We start from the raw sequence: 19,678 nt of genomic DNA, 5'->3' as shown, positions 1-19,678 counted from the left end.
ATGTGGGATAGAAACGACCTTCTTTTGGAGACCACGCAGCCCATTTTTTCTTCAAACTTAGTCCTTATTGTGCATCTTGAAACGGCTCAACCACTTTAATTAAAGTTGTATGTGAACTGTGAAGTAAAGTTTTGACCTTTCTATTAGCATTTGTGACTCAAATGTTGGGCCAAAAGAATGTCAAAAGAATCCCTAATTTTTCAATTCTTAGAGTTTGAACATTGTTAAATAGCACATCATGTTCCTTGGATGTCGTTTCATATTTTCTTCCTGTTATATGCTTCTTTTTAATAATTGTTTGCTCTCCCTGTTGCTCTGAATCAGGCAGCATCAGTGCAGGACGGGATAAGACATGCCGAGGCAAAGACAAACATTTTATACATCCCTATTAATTACAAGCAAATAGATCATGGGCGTACATGTGTACCTTCAGTAGCCTTGAAAAGTGTGGACAAAAACTTCTCTGTGTTTGTTATCAAACCAAAACGGACAGGTCATGTACATTTTTTGTGCGGTCAATTAGGTGGTTTGAATGTGAAAGATTTCACCAAATTAGTTACCATGAGTTACCAATTAGGTGAAGCCCATTTTTTTTTATGCAAATTCAACCATTTTCAACGGAAATTGCTGTTTAAAAAAGAATTCCGGTATTGATTTAGATGCTGTCATAGTACTGAATCTGCTTTAATAAAAGTTCATAGTGACATTGTTGCGCCAGTTGACTCTAATGGCGCTGTAGCTCTGGTGCTTCTGGAGCTTACAGCAGACTTTTACTGCTCACCACTTGTCCCGTCTTGCCTACATGACTATGTTGGCATCTGTAGCACCACTTTAAAGTGGTTCGCCACTTACCTGACTGGTGCTGAAGTTTTTCCCGTCACGCTCAAGGACTTTTCCTCCTCTACTGCACCATTTCATGGGGGTGCCACAAGGTTCCATTGTAGGTCCTCTGCTTTTTCCCATATATATTTTTTTTCCTGTTAGCTCTATCATAGCCCGACACAATGTTAAATTCCATTGCTATGAAGAAGATTTGCAGATTTATTTACTGTTAAAGCCTGGGTTCAGTAATCCACAACATTGTCTCTTTAAATGTACCTGTGCTATTAAACAGTGGCTAAGCCAGATTTGTTTGTTTTAGTTTTTTGAATAAAAAAAAGAACAGAATGGATTGTGTCTGAACCAAAGCTGCCATTCTCTGTTTCTTTTAACATGTTTGCACATTTTATCTCCCTGTGTGTTTTTGTTATAAATTCATTTTGTTAAGCACTTTGCTCGCCATTATTTTCTGTTCTCCTCTGTCTCATAAAATCTGCCAGGATAATATAATTTCGAACATAGCTATGTCTGTGGAGAGGGCAGTTTTCTCAAATCTTAGTCCCCCTGCAGCCACCACCGATAATGTCCTCAGACAGACAGAGTGCTGCTTTAGCAAATCTGTCACATGAAAACATAAGTGGCCTTGTGCATAAAGTTCACACATCTGCAGTCCTTTATTGTACATAAAGTATACAAACAGCAAAACACAGCTCAGAGTTCTCAAGACCTGACATGCTTATTCATAAAAAATGCTTTTCTCACAAATAAAACTGGCATGCCATGAACCATTTTTATACTTCTTCACACATATGATCATCAATAAGTTATTTTAAATAATTAATGCATTTCATATATTTTCATCCTTTCATTACAGAGGCAATGCAACTGAAAGAGAAATCACAGCGTACAATGGTCAACACACTGGTAGCATACAATGTAAAATAAAGATTCCTCTGTATGCAGAATAATTAGCTTTTCTCTCTTTGTAGAAAAGGACTAATCTGACATGTCAAAAGGACCATCTCAAACAAAGTGACACACACTGCTACAAAAATATCTATAGCACCAAATAAAGCTAAACATGGAACTGATCATAAATAACAGAAGTAAATCAAGCTTCGTTCCCTTTTTTCTCAGCAAGAAATATTGTACCATCTAATACCAAAAATACATGACAAAGTCCAAATTTCAGACAGATGAAGAGAACTTAAAGCATCTGTGGCAGCATGTTTTAGGTCAAGGTGCCCCCTGGAGGAACTGATCACCAGGCTTTATTGGCAACAGTGCCATTAAAATCAGAGGAGTTCATTCAGAGTCCACAGTGCAGAGTCGAGCACCTTTCACTATCTGGGCTTCATTCTTTCTTAGCTTTCATTTTCTGTACTGCATCAGAGAGGAAACCTTAGATACCTCTTAATGCACACGCACCGCTGCAGCTAAAAATGCCATAATAGTAGCAGACCAAAGGTTTATAAAAATGTTTTAAACAGAAGCGTATTATGTCTCATGTTGTCCCAGATTATAATTAAAGATAAAATATATCTTAGCATCCAAGAACCAATAAATATTGAACGGAGACATGATTCATTCTGACTCTTTTCAGATCAGATACATCATTTTAAAAGCACTTTGTGCAAGTGAAGACTAAATATAAATGATGCCGTGTCGTCCAGAGCTGCGATCTCTACTGGATCGCATTCAGATTTCATCTAATAGCAGCCGCTCATCCAAAGATGGAGTGAGGGTCATCACTTTCCTGAAGGACCCAGTTGTGCACTTTTCACAAGTTCGCAGAAGTAAGTCCAGGAAAACTTTCACTTGGTCCAAAACTCTGCAGCAAAGCGTTTAACTGGACCAAAAATAAGAGCTCACTCCTGTTTTAAAGTCTGTACTTGTTATCTATTGATGTTAGATTTCCATTAAAAAAAGCCTTTCACTTTCAGGGCCCTGCATGGTCATGCTTACTGAATTGTTAAAGCCACATTCCTCAACTCAGGCCTTCAGCTGTTTAAAGACATAAGGCAAGCAGCTGAAGATATTCTCATTGACAATTCTTTTTCTGAGATTTTTTAAATCAGTATTTCACTTATTTTTTAACTAATCATATTTATTTGCACTTTGTCTTTTATATTTGTTTTAATATCATTGTGAAGTGCTAATATTCTATATGTTAAAGGTGCTGTATAAATAATACTAAAAGCCGGTGAGATTCATCAAATTGAAAAGAACTAAACACGGCTGGGAAACGGGTCTTGAACAGCACATCCCACAGTCCAGAAATCATGAGTAACAGCCAGACCAATCCCAGATGATCCTGCTTTTTGGTGTTCAGGAAGCATGAAGGATGTTTTTATGAGCAAACGTGTTTAACAAGTTTTTGATTGTGATGAATTCCTCAATTTTGCTTCGTTATGCAGAAAAGAACAGTGATATTTAGAGCCGTTGTCCTGCTGTGTCCCACCGTTCAGTAAACTTTGTGAGAATGCATTAACGCTTTGTGTGTCTGTCCTTATCAGTTTAAAAAAACTGTGAACGGGCTCTAAAAGCTGAGGGCTGAAGCTTTAACTTCTAAAACTAAGAGAAAAAGAAAAGTTTTGGATTATACCTGCAGATGTTTTTCTGCATGTAGACGGCAGGAGGCCACTTCAGCTACAGAGAGAGCCTCAGCATGCAGAGAGGTAGAAAAGGGGAAAAGAACGGCAGCAGCCTGGAGACAAACCTTAAGTCTGAGTTATTTATGGTTTTCCTCTCTCCTTATGACAGATAAATACAGAGGCTTCTTAAAAAATTCAAAAATCATTGAAAGGCAGATTGCTTTCAGCAAGTCAATTCAGAGAAACTCGTAGATTCGTTGTCATCTGTTTCAGTTATCTTTTATCATGGCCAGCAACTAATGAAAACACAAAATTATGTTTTTTTTTTTTTTTAAGGTAGTGCAACAAAAAATTGTTAAAGTATTTTTAACACAGAAACCTGGGCCTAATGAAGGCTATGTCCCCATACCTTCCAGTTTATTCACTCCCAGTACATGCAGCGTTGGCCTAGTGATTTGGGAGCTGGGTGTCTTGGGGAAGGCTCAAAGGTTGCCAGTTTGAAACTCAACCTGTCACTCTGGGTCCCTGAGCAAGACCCTTAACTACAACCTGCTCCCCCTGCTCCATTCAGTGCTGGCAGCATACCCCTACCTAAGGGATGGGTTAAACGCAGAGACATATTTCCTCTCTGTGGGACTACATCGTCAATAATTGGTTGGGGCTCCTTTTGCATGAATTTCTCCAGTCTGGCATGGCAGTAACCTCCCTGGGGCTCCACTAAGGTGTTTTGGAAGCCCAGGTTGCTTTAATAGTGGCCTTCAGCTCATCTATATCATTGTCTTTGCTTTGCTACGGGGAAAGGTCAGGCTAGTTTGCCGGCCAAACAAGGGATCCAAGTGACACTAGAGTCAGCAAAGCAGATATTAGAAGTTTAACCAGTGTTGACAGGAGTTGGATTGTGCTGGAAAAGGAAATAAAACTTAGAGGTAAGCATGACGTGCCCTAAAATGTCTATATAGACTGCTGCTCAGACTTTGGGCTTGATAAAGCCCTGTGGATCAACACCAGCAGATGATATTACTCCCCAAATCATCACTGACTGTGGAAACTTCACTCCAAGCAATGAGTGCACGCCCTACTCTTCCTCCAAGCTCTACATTTATGTCTTGGAGTGTTTCTAGGACATTTCTGACGTCATTAAGAAGTGCCTTAACACAAGGAATGTGACTGATATAACCCACGTCTACAGGCCATGACTTGTGATACCCCCCGCCCCAACTATTGGGATGATCACACAATCATCCCAATATTTTGATTACCTTTAATGCGCGTGTCCATTTTCCTACAGCACCTTTTTCCTCCAACTTTTCATCTATACACTTGGAGACAATTCTCTGAATAGCTTACCTGCTGCTTACTCTCCACGGGGGATGTCAGTTGCTGTCTGTGGGACTAATGTAAATGTATGATTGGGAAAGTCATATTTATATTTGTAAAAATATTAGAAATTAATACTTATATAATAATAAAAATTATGACTGCTATTAATCTATGTGAGTTTGCAATGCATTTCATAAACCGACTTTGAAAAAGAAGCAATCTTTTCGAGGATTTTTCAATATATCTATACACATCTGTTCAGCATAAATAACAACACGGATGTTTGTAATGTGCAAATAGAGGGTTTTTTTTGTCAGATGCAAATTTACTTAACTAAAAGCAAAATGTTTTCCAAATTTCTACATTGCTATGCCGGTAATGGATGAGACGCCTTCACTTTCCTCCACAGAAATTAATATAAACATCATGAGGTTTCAGCGCGTTGAACAGGAAATTATGCAAAGATGATGATGGATGGCGTGTAAACACGGCATGGTTGTCTGGGGTGTCTTCTGGGCCACACTGCCTCAGGCTGGGTTAGAGGTGACCTAAGATTGCACCTTCCCATCAATGTTGCAATGGCAAAAAAAAAAAAAAAAAAAAAAAAAACAGCGAGTAACCAAGGCAACAAAGTGATCCATCATTTCTAACAAGCCGCAGGAGGCGACAGATAGGTTTGTAGATAACGTGGAAGCGTCGGGGAGGGGGCAGTAATCTTGTTAGATACCATATCTGTTGATAAAACCTATTTCCTAAGCCGGAAAATAGCTTTACATCTTTGGTGTCATCCGTGTGTTAGCAAATAATGGAGCTTTAATGGATAAATGATACGTCAAAATCAAAGTCGCAGGATGTCATCCGGCTTGTGCTTAAGGCTGGATTGTCTATTTGGGGGGTGGGGTTGGAGGGGGGGGGGGGCATCAAGCTAAAAGCCATTTGCAAATCTCTGGGAGCTGTCTTGTATGGTCCTAATATCCTCATAAGAAGCCACGGCTGACCTCACTTAATGAGGATTAATGCAGGACCAGATTGGAGTGTGTGCGTATCACGGCACACTTCTGCATGCCCACTCCCACTTGCTCATAACTGGTTGCACTCATTGAGGGTCCATGTCCCTGTGGAACCTCTGCGAACATGTGTGGAAAGCTGCTTGCATGAAAAACAAGATTCGGTTTTGGAACGAGAGGAGAAACTATGAAGGGAGCAGACATATGCAGGTTATGTGAGCCCTGGCGAGCGGGACGTAATGGGATATTGAACTTTATTTTGACGCGTACGCCTGTCTCTCCGCGGCTGTATCAGTTCTATGTTTATCATTATGTTGCTATGGGTAACCAAAAATGATTAAACACACAGTAAGTTAGCCTTGCGTTCAAGACAAAACTGTTTTCCTGTTACTGTCATGTGTTTTCTGACAGGAGTTAGGCCAGTTTGTTTGTGGTTTAATTGGAATTTAGAGTTTCTTACTTATAGGTTGCATCAAACTTTAACACACCATGATAAAACTGAATCTAGTGCAGCATGAAATGAAAACCACGCCCCTCATTAAGCAAAAGTGTCTGCAGAAATTGGAAGCATCTTTCTCATCCCTCACAGCCACAAATATGACAGATCCCCAGGTTTTTCCGGCATGTTTTTCTCTCTGCTTCCTCAGAGGAGACGTTCCACATCCTGACTTTCCTCTCTTACATCTAAATATAAACTTTAACGGCAGCTGAGCAAAAACCAGATAAAAAAGAATGTAGATGTCACTGAGAAAGATTATTGATGTTTGGAAATGGTTGAAGTGTTTTTTTTTTTTGTTTTTTTTTTTGTCCACTGGAATGTATAAGAGCCAGTCATTCTCTAGGAAGCGGGAGACGGGCTTGGCGACTTCATGGGAGTGGAGGAGGTCGTCTCGGTGGGGGCCATTAGTCATACTGGCCCCTCGGTCAAGCCCTCCATAGGCAGGGTGGTGGCGTTGTCAACTGGCTGCAGGTCGTCCTGGGGAGGCGGGGGGGCTTTGCTGGCAGCAGCCAGGCTGGCGTAAGGCAGGTGGCAGTCCATGTGCAGGAAGGGCGGGTAGTGCTGGCGGTAGCTGATGTAAGCAAACAGCAACCCGATTACTCCTCCGACAAACGCATCTGCAAAGTCACACAAGCACATGTAAGGTCATGGTTGTCAAACCGTGGTTCAAGTACCTCTGGGGGTCCTCTGGTAATAGGTAGTGCTTACTTGTGAGGTAAGTAATATAAGTGTGATGAACACTTACAGGACAAAGGTTTTGTCGAAGCACACTGATCATTGCCTCACCAGAAACTTCTCAGAAAACAGCAACAATACAGTGTAGATAATTTTGAGAGCTTCCACTTAGAACAAAGACAGACAACTTTTCATCAGGAACGACTGCTGGAGGCTATTTATGCTGCTTTCTGTTTAGTTCCGTCTGGGAATCAAATTAACCTCTTCTAACTATGTTTGGGCCTGAATAACATTTGGATTTTTAATTGCTTTGCTGTCTTATCAGGCTAAAAAGTGTTGAAATTACAAGCTAATCATGTTCAATGACCAGCCACATTATTGGGTAAATTTGTTACACCAAGGGCAAAGCAACCATCTTACATGGCAGAAACACATTGGGAAACTATAATGTGTCATTTGGAAATGTCCAAGCACAGCCATCTCATTTGTTTACAGAAGAGTGGTGGCCTAGTGGTTATCGGTTAAATTCCCACAGACTGCCACTCTGGGTCCCTGAGCAAGACATAAAAACATCATAAACACATTGAAACAATCACTGGTTGTGAGAGCAGTAACAAACATTAAATAGCATCAGGTGAAAACATCAATACACATCAGATATGTTTGTCAGTGTTCCTGTTATTATGGCTGAAAGCAACAACAGGTGAGTTTTTCAGTCTATATTTAAAGGAACTCCGTGTTTCGGCTAATTTGCTTAGTTTTCTGGAAGTTTGTTCCAGACTTGTGGAGAATAGGAACTAAATGCTGCTTCTCCATGTTTGGTTCTGGTTCTGGTTACAGAGAAGACCAGAACCAGAAGACAGAAGTGGTCTGGAGGGTTGATTCAGCAACAACAGGTCTTTAATGTATTGTGGTGCTAATTCATTCAGTGATTTATAAACCAACATACATTTTTTAAAGTCTATTCTCTGAGCTACAAGGAGGCAGTGTAAGGATTTTAGAACTGGGGTGATGTGCTCTATCTTCCTGATTTTAGTGAGAAAATGAGCAGCAGCATTTCGCATTAGCTGCAGTTGACTATTTTTTTTTAATTATTATTTGAAGACATCATTGCAGTAATCAACGCGTCTAAAGATAAACACATGGACGGGTTTCTCTAGATCACACTGGAACATCAGTCCTTTAATCCTGGAGATGTTCTTCAGGTGGTTGAAGGCTGACTTTGTGACAGTCTGCATGTGTCCTTGAAGGTTCAGGTCTGAGTCCATCACTACATTCAGATTTTGGGCCTGATCACTAGTTTGTTGCTGTAATAACTGAGGCTCCATGCTGAGCCTAGTTGGATTCTGCTTAGGTCCAAATATAATAACTTCAGTTTTGTTTCTGTTCAGCTGGAGAAAGTTTTGGCACATCCATGCATTGATTTGTTCTAAGCATCCGTTCAGTGCATCGATGGGTTCAGAGTCACCTGGTCACATCATAGTGTATGTTACCTGGGTTAATGACTCTTACAGAATTAAGATTCTGATGAAAAGTGAACAACATAAAAGCATGGATCCATCCTGCCTTGTATCAGCAGTACAGGCTGCTGATGGTGTAATGGTGTCTTGGCAACCTTTAGACCATTTAGTAACAACTGTACAATGTTTAAACACCAAAGCCTATATTTGCCATGCCTATGTCTGACCTCAGTGTACCAATCTTGTAATGACTACTTCCAGCAGGATATTTCACTATGTCACAAAGCCTAAATCATCTCAAACTGGAATCATGAGCATGAAAGGGGTTTCACACAGGATCTCAACCCAATAGATCACTTTCTCCATGTGCTACAGCAGGAGAGTCACATTATAGAAATGAGGCCAACTACTTTGTAGCAAACGTATGAGACCATCAGTTCAGATAAGGATCCACAATCTCAAAAAAAGTTTGAGACCTTGTTGAATCTACCCCACAAAGAACTAAATTAAATTCTGAAGGGGCAGTGACCAGGAACGAGCAAAAGGTGAATCCATTTCAGCGGCTGATGAATGTATTTCTTTATATTTTTACCTTCAAACAATGTCAGATACAAATTGCCAGAAGTTTAAATAAATATATTTGATTGTTTTTCTACCATGGTATCAACTGAAGGACAGACCATCTTTTTTTCATTTTGTTTTTCCCATGATTCACGTAATGTCAAGATTGTAGGTCAAATCTGTATGTTCGACAATGCCAGGTTCTTTTCTGGGGACAGCACTAGAACCTTTTGGGGATGATTAGGGAAAAGTTTCCTCTAAAATCAATAAACACTTGAAAAAGCATCAAGACCCTTAACAACTTCTGTCAGTGGCTTCTTTGGGTTTGCTGTAACACTGACCTCTACAGGAGATCTTTCCCTTGTATAAGCATCACCATCTACAACTCTTTAATGATACATAGCCATGTTATATGATTATTAAAAAAAAGACCAAGACACATTTAAATTGTTATAAAATAAGATTATTTATACTATGGTCTGGGTGAATGTTCAATTCTGATTGACTGCAGGGTATCCATTAAAGACACCTATTAAAAAGAGTTCTTGTCAAATAGCCTGATTTCTCTAAATTATTGTGCTGGCTCAAATGTTAGCCGGTAACGGTTAGACAATTGATGCAGGTTACCTGAAAAATTGACGATTTTAACAGCAACAAAAACATTACAGTATTAATAATTGATTTATTTAGTTTTTTCTGTAGGTGACCATGGTAGAAACAAGATAATGCCCTTCAAGTTGTCCATTATGAAATATCGATGGAGTTCGCAGAAGCAACCATCACCTGCTTCATGTCAGACAGTTGACACCTCCGCATTGTCCATCATTACGAATTATCCCTTACATGCACCAATCGTCCATCCTGATACTGTTTTTATTGTCCTTTTTGAGCCTAAATAGAACCTCAGCATATAAACAGGCGTGGCGCCACCTACAGTACCGTAGAACTAGCAGAAAGCCAGATGGCGACTACAAAATGACTAGTAAATAATGTCGGACCGAACCTGACCCTCTGCAAAGCCTCACGGTAAAGCAGCAGCTCGGCGTGATCGAAGACCAATCATTATTATTTAAATAAACCGATCAACAGCAACTCTAATAGCCTCATATCAGAACATTATAGAGAAAGAAATTCCTGTTCATAAACAGAAACAGGGACACAGCATCAATATAGAAACCAACCAATCAATCTATCTATTCATAATGTTGTTTGTCCTTAAGACTGCAGAGGCTAAGAAGAGCATCGCTATTACTATTATCACAGTATTATTAAGGACATTTACTCACATCAATTAACTCTACGGTCTTATCTGAGCCACGGCAGCTTGAGCTTCTGCTTCAGTGAACACCAACGTTCATACTGTATTCCCAGCGCTATTCCAGTCTTTTCCCTCTTCAAATCATATATATTGTTTTGCCTTTTTATTGCAATCGATCTTGAACCTTTCTTCACTGTTTCCACACTTGGCTAGGAGATGCTAACAGCTGCTGCACATGCGTAGTGTCACACTTTTGTTGTTATTATAAATGTAGATAAAGGGCTTTCTTTAGTAACAAATTGATTAAAAACAAAGCATAAGTCACCAATACACCTGAAAAGACCAGGTTAAAAAAGGACCAATGCCTTGAATCGTTGACCAGATGCCACTGCCTTGGTCTTACATGCAAGGCAGCAACATTGGATTTTTAAGACAATGAAACCTCCAACTTTCCCAACCCAAAATATCACCTCATCCTCATCTCAATTTTTAAGTAAGTGAAAAAATTATTTATTTGTTTCGATGTTGTTTTAAAATCTCTGACAGTATGGCGGTACTAAAACTTAGCACTAACTTAAGTGGTGCTTGTTTGAAGGAATTCCGTTTTCCCCCTGCATGTGTCAGTTGATAAATAACACCTGCTCCCGTGGAATAGGGCTTGGTTAATTATGCATCACTGTATGGGCTGCACTGTTTCGGGGAGCATTCATCATGTCTGCCGAGTTTAGAGCTTGATGAAAGTAACATGAACGGCAGAGCAATGAATCGTTCAGCCGGGCTCACTCACCTTGGGACGGGGTATCTCTGGTACTTTGTCAGACGCTGAATAGACTTGTATTACAGCCGACCCCATTTTAGGCTAGAATGCATCATAAAATGCAGCACTACTGTAATGAATTTACAGCACATATAGTTGAAAATAGATCAAAATTGCACTAAGCCCCTGATGTTGATTCCCACCTAATAACTAAACTGTATTAAAACTTAAGTTGAATGAAAAGTAAAACTGCACCAAGCTCCATCTGACAGAGGATGAGCTGGTGGTCTGGATGTTCTGCGAGTTCCTGTCAACTGGATTTACTGGACTGTGACTTGATTTAATAGATTAGTTTAGTGGTGGTAAGAGTATTAATATTCATCCAGCACAGTGTAGCATCTGCTCTAATGGGAGCTCCCAGCTTGTGTTTACACTGGCAGCAGATTGGGGACCCTCAAATTTAATGGACTGCTCTATGGAAGCTTACTTACAGCCTGCGGAGGACGGGCAGGAGAGAAACGTAGACCCAGAGAGGATTTGGGAAATGATGGGCTTGCTTTTAAGAGCTGCAAGTGTGTTGTTTTGGATATAAATGAAGCCAGGTTGTAAAAAGAGCTGTTGCGTTTTCAGCCAGGAGCATATGGCTTCCTCAAACTAATTAACACCGTGTGATGGAGCTGTCATCACGTTATTTCTTTTGCTATCTCAAACCCACACACTTATATGCAATTTTCTCTCCCACTCCCCCTCAGGTCGTTCATTCTCTTATCTTTCCAGAAAAAAAAAAAAAAAAAAAAAAAAAAAAAAAAAAAAAATATATATATATATATATATATATATATATATATATATATATACTTATATTTCTATATATTTCTATATATATATATATACTTATATTTATATATATATATATATATATATATATATATATATATATATATATATATATATATATATATATATACTATTGTATTATTATTTTTGCTGAATTACGCAGTTTTGTGAAGAATAAACTGTTAAATAGCTGTAAAGTAAAGTAAATACGCATTGATCTGGAGGTAATAATTATTAAATCTCTCTGCAGAAATTACATGCACAGGTGGTGCATCTAAATACAGCAGATTATAACTGAAAGGCTTACATAGTTCAGTAATTTAATTCAAAAAGCAAAACTCCTATATTAAAAAGATTCATAACGAAAAAAGAGGGAAAGGAGAGAACAGCTACTGAATACATTTATTTCTGTTAATTCTGATAATATGTGTTAGAGCTAAAGAAAATCCAACATTCAGTTTCTCAGACAATTTAAGTATTAAACAAGAGCAATAAAAAAGTTTTTTAAAGTGGAATGAAAACCCTCTCCATGCACTGTGCAGTCCACGCCCTCAGTACTCGGTCAAAGCTTCATTTACATGAATTGCTGCATCAATGTGGCATAAGGCTGTTCAGCCTGTGGCTCTGCTGAGGTGTTCAGGAAGCCCAGATTGCTTTAAAAACGGCCTTCAGCTCGTCTGCATTGTTGGCGCCGCTGTCTTTCATCTTCTGCACGACAATAGCCAATAGATTTGCTATAGCGAGTCCCGGAGAAAAAATGAAATTGGCATCTCGGTAAAGCCTGTCAGCAGAAAGAAGCATGAGGTGCTCTAAAGTTTGCCGGTACGTGACTGCGGTGATTGTGGACTTGATAAAACCCAGTGGACCAACACCAGCAGATGGCATGACTCTCCAAATCATCAGTGACAGTGAAAACTTCCCACTGGAACAAAAGCACCTTGGATTCTCTGCCTCTCCACTCTTGTGCCAGACTCTGAGTCCTTGGTTTCCAAAGGAACATTTTATTTAGCTTTAACCTGAATAGAAATCTTCCAACCACAGTGCAACACTGCAGTTTTTCTTCTCATTAGTCCAAGTTCTCCAGTGGCTCAACACGAGGAGTGTAACAGTTGACGCCAGTATCCTGGGCTTTGCTTCATGGTCTTTTTAAGAACTGTCACTATCCCTGTTCCTTATGCATTTTTTTAGCCACACTTTTTCTATGCCCCAAACATCCCGTCGTCATGCTCGCTTTCAGCACTCGGTTGGCAGCTAATTACTCTGCAATGACATTTTTGGGCTCACTGTGAGAAAGCAAGTCAAGTTCATAACTATTTTAGTGTTTAATCTGGAAAAAAGAGGCCACCCCGTTTATTTTATTTACAATATTGATACTTTCATTCAATTTGTTATTATTTCATTTCATGTTCACTACTTTACTTTATTGTATTGTTTAAAAAAACAACATTAATGCTGTACATCACATTTAGAGTAAGTGTAATAACAGAGGGAGATACTTAAAACTGAGCGCATTCACATGGGGGAGTTAACCCGTTCAAGTTAATGTGAATGCCACGAAGAAGACAAACTGGTGGACTGACGTATCGCATCTGTGGATATTTTTCAGATAATAAACCTTAGAAAACACACCTTGAGTCCTGTCCATACTTCAAAGACGTAACATTAGCCTTCTTGGAGAGGGTGACAAAGTCCGTCTACTGGACAGCTGTCAAGTCCACATGATTGTGAAAGATACAACAGCCATAAGAGTAATTTACATTTAAGTATTTGAAATCCAGTTTTTTGTTACATTTCTATGTTTTGACTGCACAGTTGTCAGCTCTGTTGCCTTGCAGCAAGAAGCTCCTGGGTGTGAACCCCGGTCTGAGGTATTTTTGCAGGGCGTATGCATGTTATTCCTGCGCATTCATGGGTTCTCTTTGGGTTCTTCGGCTTCTTACCACAGTCCAAAAATACGACTGTTAGGTTGATTGGTCTCTTTAGAGGTGTGAGTGTGTACGAGCATGGACGTTTGTCCTGTGTTATCCAGTGATGGACTGGGGACCTGTCCAGGATGTACCCTGCCTCCCAGTAACCCCCCATCTAATGAACGGCTGGATTCTGTTTTTTCTAGTGACTTAACATTTATTTTCATTTGTTGTTAGGCATAGATACTCAAAGAAAATAACACTTTAAATGTAAGGTATCACCCTCCGTGTAACAAATCTATATATGACTTTCACATCTTAAATTTAATTTATTTTCAAATACATTCCAGCTTACTGGGAGGTAACTACAAATTTTAAACAGACATTCCAATCAGCAAAGTTAAACTAGAGTTGATTTTATTGGTCAGACCTTGCCAGTGGTGCTTGTAGTCACACGTCCTAGACAGTGCGATCATCATGGCGCTGTACAGCGGTAGGACCATGGCACAGAGACGCCAGCTGCGACCGCGCCCACCATCTGTGAAACACTGCAGCTTTCCTGCCAAGTAGAAGGAGGTGAAACCAAGTCCGGAGAAAGCAACTAGAAGGCAGAGAGAGACAGAGAGAGAGAGACAGAGAGATGTAGAACTAGGTATATCAACATGTTTGTTCCAACAAAGTTAGAAAAATATGACCAAGTCTACGAGGCTTAATGATGAAAAATCATATGTTTGTGGGTAAAAATACAAAACAACGTTAAAAATAGTAATTGGGGTGGGTGTTTTAACCTGACGGTAATCTAGCAGCAGGAGAGAAGCAATCATTCATACAAGAGCTTTGGTCTTAAATCAGTGTTACAGCAGGTGAAATCAGTGTGCGCACCAAATCACAAAATTATCTAAAAGACCAGTTTCTATTGTGCCATGTGTAACAATTTGAGAATATTTAAGCAATAATCCACTGTGCCTGGCATCCAGCCCTCTGCTAAATGAATGTGAATGGACTGCAGGCCTCCCTATTTAGCGTCATCTGTTGGACAGTATAAGGGGAACAGCAGCGGTCTAATTGCAGGAGTTAAAGGTTGAACAGTGGTGAAGCTGTTTGCTGCCACAGCAGACCAAGCAGCCTGAACATTTTTCACTCAACTAACAAGCCGGCCAAAACCAGATGACAGGACTGTGCGCTCAGTAGAGAGAGAGATGAGGGAAACAAAGTAAGGCTGTCTCAAGGACTCTTTGGTTGTCAGGTGGTGATTGTTGCATCAGTCAGAACTCCTCTTTGGCGATCTATCCAAACGTCTCAACACCACACAGTGTTTAGATTGTAATTGGGACAGCTCATTTGGATAGCAGATTTCAGTTAGGTAAGCTGAGGTGGAACATTTGCTGATCTAAACAGTGTGGTTTGACTCTAAGACATTGGATGTCGAGTTTAACAGCATGCAAACTTAAACCTGAGGTGGCAGGCAAGCATATCTGAACCCGTTGAACTTTATAGATTGTCATATTACAATCACAAGCTTGAATTTTATTTATTGGGATTTTAAACAAAAAGAAAGTACGAAATAACCCTGAAATAAAAGGGAAAGGAGAAAGCTTTGAGAATTTTTTTTCATTGATGCAATGAAAAGTGTGCCGTTCATTGCTATTTATGCCTTTTATTGTGATACAGCTAAATCCATCCAGTTACCTTGAGTAGTTAATTAGTAAATACGTTTTATTTGTAATTTAATCTCCAGCAAATATATGGAAAAAGCTAAATAGAACCCGTTCAGAGCTTGCCATAAGCCAAGTAGGGAACACAGGAAACATTTTGAAGAAGGTGTTTGGTCAGATGAGACCAAAATTTTACCTTTTAACCTCCTTTTCGATATAAAGACCTGGGGCATTGCTCTAGATTGGCTCAGGTCTCATCTAACAAGAAGTTTTGAGGGTCTATTCTTAACCTCCTCTTCTTCCTTGACCCACTCCTATTGGGGTTAGTTGTCAGAAAACAAGTAATAACCTACTATATCATGCAGATATCAGATTTTTACGCCAATAAACAGGAAAATATGCATTGGCTTTCTAGGTTGTTTTATGCCTCTGCACTTACTTGTTCTATTGTGTTTTTGCTTTTATTGTTTTGATTATACTATATTTTGGGTTATTAGCTTTTCTGGGCTTGTAAAGCACTTTGGCAAACTGTGTTGTATTTTAAAGTTCTAAATAAATAAAGTTAAGTTTTAGCTTAGATTCAAAATGCTAGCATTCCGTACTCAACCTCCCCACAGTGCACAAGCGTAGCAGCATCATACTGTAAATGTCAAAGGGTGTTTATGGTCCAGTAGGAGTCCAGACCTTGAGAACCTGTAGCAGAACTTGGAATATTTTGTTCACAGATGCTTTCCATCCAATGTAACTAAAATGTGCTTCTTTTGTAAAGAACAGACAACAGTTTCAGTCTCAATAGGTGCAAAGCTGGTAGAGAAACACTGCTAATAGTTTGTCCACGGTGTATTCCTGGTGGTCTAGTGGTTAGGATTTAACCCAGAGGGTCTGGGTTTGACTCCTGGTATGGGAAAGTTAATTTTTAGAGTAGTGACCGAGTAGTTAGAGCAGGGCACTTGCATCATGGGAAGGCAGCAAGTTCCCCAGACTAGAGCCCATAATGAAGCCCCTTAACCTCAGCAGACTCTCTAGACGTCGCCCAGTGGCAGCCTGCTGCTCCCTAAGCGATGGGTTAAATCCAGAGGACAAATTTCATTGCTATAACAAACAAACATTCTTATTATTAGCAGCAGCTTAAATTGTTGTGAAGGTGGTTGTAAAAGTATTGATTCCAGGGGCTTTTCCGGTTTACATTTCTAAATAAAACAATTCTCACTTTATTGGATGTGCTGCATATGTTTATTACATGAAATCCCAATAAAATATGTTTATGGTTGTGGTCGTAGGTTGACAAATGGCAACATATATAAAATGGCATGAATCGTTTTGTGCAGCAGTATACAAATCAGGCATTTAAATTAAACTCCTTGACATTCAGAATTAAATCTGTTTGGGTATAAATATGACATACATGGCTCACATTGAAAGAAAAGGATTGGGATCTTTTAAAATACACATTTCTCATTTGAGATGTGATAAATATTCCCACAAACAGTGAAATATAACTTTGAACAAGAAACTTGCTTTTAAAATTAAGGCTTGTACTAACTACAAACTAATGAATAATCTAATACAATTCAGTTCACTTGAAATCCCATCAATTCACAATATGTGTTATCTCAAGGCACTTTTTAAAACATCGGCAGTATCTAAATTATATAACACATATTTCCACCAAAATCTAGCTGTATATTTCTCATTTGTTCTAACCCACATGGGCATTGAGACTTCAGCTCTAGGATTTATGCTAAAGCAATAGGCTCCTTAATTCCCAATAAATGCTGTCCCATATGCTGCATCATTGTTGTTTTTACAAAAAAGAAAAGGTTTACAGATTTATTATCAACAGATAAATTGCTTTATTTTAAAGAGACTACTGAGGTTTAAAACCCCTAAAGGAGACAGCAGAAGGTTATCTGTAGCAAAGTAATAATAAAAACGACATGGATAATCAGATCAGGCTCTGTGATGAAAAGACTCTTTGCTGTTCAGAGAAAGCTAGACAAAACTGACACAGATTGTCTAATAGTTTTTTAGAGACAACACTTCACTGTTACTCAGTCTAAAGTTCGCTGACTGAGCATCCCTTAGCGGCCATCTATCTCAATTTTGGGTGACCCCGTCACATTTCAAACCACACAGCAGCCTACGCTATTTGTCTTTGTAGCTCTAAACAAAGCTCAGACAATTTAATTTGTTCCTTGTGGGGACAGAACTAAGTTATCTGAGAAACTGACACGCAATCCCAGAGTGAACATTTTCACTTTTAACGGACAGACAGCAAATAAAGTGAAAAGGGCTTCTAAACTAGTTTTAGTGTCTACTATCCAAAATATACAACAGATCCCATCTGCATATTTTTTTACTAAGCCTGTTAAGCCCATAGGGTTTCAGAAGCAGAATACACGTACATGTATATACTAAAAATACACAACTGAAATAACCTTTCTGCATCATCTTCCTGACAAATCTTTATTGTGGCTGTTGCTGGGTGCACAGGGCTTATCGTCTCTTTATGCACTTGTTGTACCTTGCGCAGGACAGAGCTGATGGTGCATGGTTCATAGAGAAAAACATGTTGGAAATTAACCGTTTTGCACCTGGTCTATTTATAGAGAGAGATATTTGTTGAGCAGATGTCTTTTCTCCCAGAAAATAATAATATTATTAATAAATACCACAGATCTTGTAGTGCATGCATTTTCCAGAAATGTGTTAAGCATCAGAAGTCTTGAAAAAAATCTCACCTCCACAATAAATCATATAATAAGATTTTCAAGTTGAAATGTAATCCAATTTTAATACTTCTGACTTTCTTCTGACAACATCACCAAGACGTCAGTATGTATTATGAGTTTTTCCACAGTAGGGTGCACTTTCATGATCTCTAGAAGGTTATCTGAGATGTGAGACAATAGGTTACAGTCATATATTATCTATTATCTATTCTTTATGTTACATACGTGGTTAATCCCCTTTACAGCTGCATTGCATAATATTGAATATATTCAGGACCTGTGGCTCGCTTTTTCTCTGGAGGAGATAACCATTTAGAACGAAAACTGTTGTTATACCCTGGGTGCAACGTTGAAGTGGGCCAAATCTGTTTAGGAGTGTAATTTCTACATTTTTTTAGCTCGTACACCCCTGATAACAGCATGAATTAGCTGAAGCATATTTGATTCACAAAGGTTTTAGTGGGCTGTGCCACACGGAGCTGTCATTTTGGCACAGTTTAGCCAAATGTGCCAAACCTGAGCCAAATGTGTTTTTCCCCTCATAAAAAGGATAAAATAATATGACCAAGTTAAATAAAAGTGCTGATTTACATTATAGGACTCTTTCTGCACATGAAAGAGCCTTTGGTGACAACATCTATGCATCAGCTGTGTCTGAAGCAGTTTGTAAAGTGATCTGTGCGTGAAGCATGGAGTTCTTCTACTTTTATAACCTTTTCTACATTTGGACACAAGACAGTTTGTTATAATGGTATAACTCTAGTTTGCAAGGATGCCAGCCATGAGGGGTGGACAAAGAACACATCTCTGTCATGAAGCCTTTTTCCAGAAGAGTCTGCCATCAACCTTTAAATGGTATCTTCTGTGTTTAGAGTGCTATAAAACTAAGGGTATTTGTGAAAACACAATTTAAGCCACTTATTTTAGAAACATTAATGCCCCCTTTACTTCAAGGGATTTAGAGAAAAAAAAACATGACCGTGTTTGAACTACTTTTAGAGAAGGCAAAAACGGGTGTCACTCTCTAAGCCCAGTACCAGGCCTGTCGGGCTTAAGTTAAGTTAATAAGTCCTGTAACGACTGGAAATATGCACCATCCCCACCAATGACCATGAATAAGTGTGAATAGATGGATGGATGGATGGATGGATGGATGGATGGATGGATGGATGGATGGATGGATGGATGGATCAAGGTTAAGATATAAGAGACAATAGAAAGAAACAACAAAATAATGGTTTCAGCTGGCTTATTATTGTGGAATATTCCTTACTTGCAAACTCATTCATGCCCAAAATATCACACAACCGATTTGTTTACAAGCACAGTGGAAGTAAACACAGGGATTAGGCAAACACTTGAGATGCATTATGCTCGAGTGGGGCCATCAAATATGTACCCTGCTCTCACTTTACATAAAGAAACTCATAAACCTGTTTTACATGTAGAATTTTTTAATCAGCTAAACCAATGGGTAACGCAATGAGGTGCATCTAATAACCACTACAGGATGGTCGTCTAGAGGCAGCAGGAGTCCCCAGAAGGCCAGAGAACTGCAAAAGCATTACATCTTGGTAATTAATCGCCTTCATGCATC

The 19,678-nt window shown here is 39.2% G+C and overlaps 1 protein-coding gene across 1 annotated transcript in view; it reads right to left on the bottom strand.

Moving 5' to 3' along the window:
• Positions 1-4,954: 4,954 nt before the first annotated feature.
• The window catches only part of plpp4 (phospholipid phosphatase 4), a 71,729-nt gene continuing 57,005 nt past the window's right edge, over positions 4,955-19,678 (bottom strand). The window contains exons 6-7 of the mRNA XM_012866120.3: positions 14,125-14,295; positions 4,955-6,856 (exon numbers count right to left, since the gene is read on the bottom strand). Of these exons, the coding sequence (XP_012721574.2) occupies positions 6,648-6,856; positions 14,125-14,295 (380 nt within the window). The 3' untranslated portion in view covers positions 4,955-6,647. The remainder of the gene's footprint in view (positions 6,857-14,124; positions 14,296-19,678) is intronic.

Source organism: Fundulus heteroclitus, chromosome 22 (assembly GCF_011125445.2).
Source record: "Fundulus heteroclitus isolate FHET01 chromosome 22, MU-UCD_Fhet_4.1, whole genome shotgun sequence".
Lineage (NCBI taxonomy): Eukaryota > Metazoa > Chordata > Actinopteri > Cyprinodontiformes > Fundulidae > Fundulus > Fundulus heteroclitus.
This window is presented reverse-complemented; position numbering and strand designations above follow the sequence as displayed.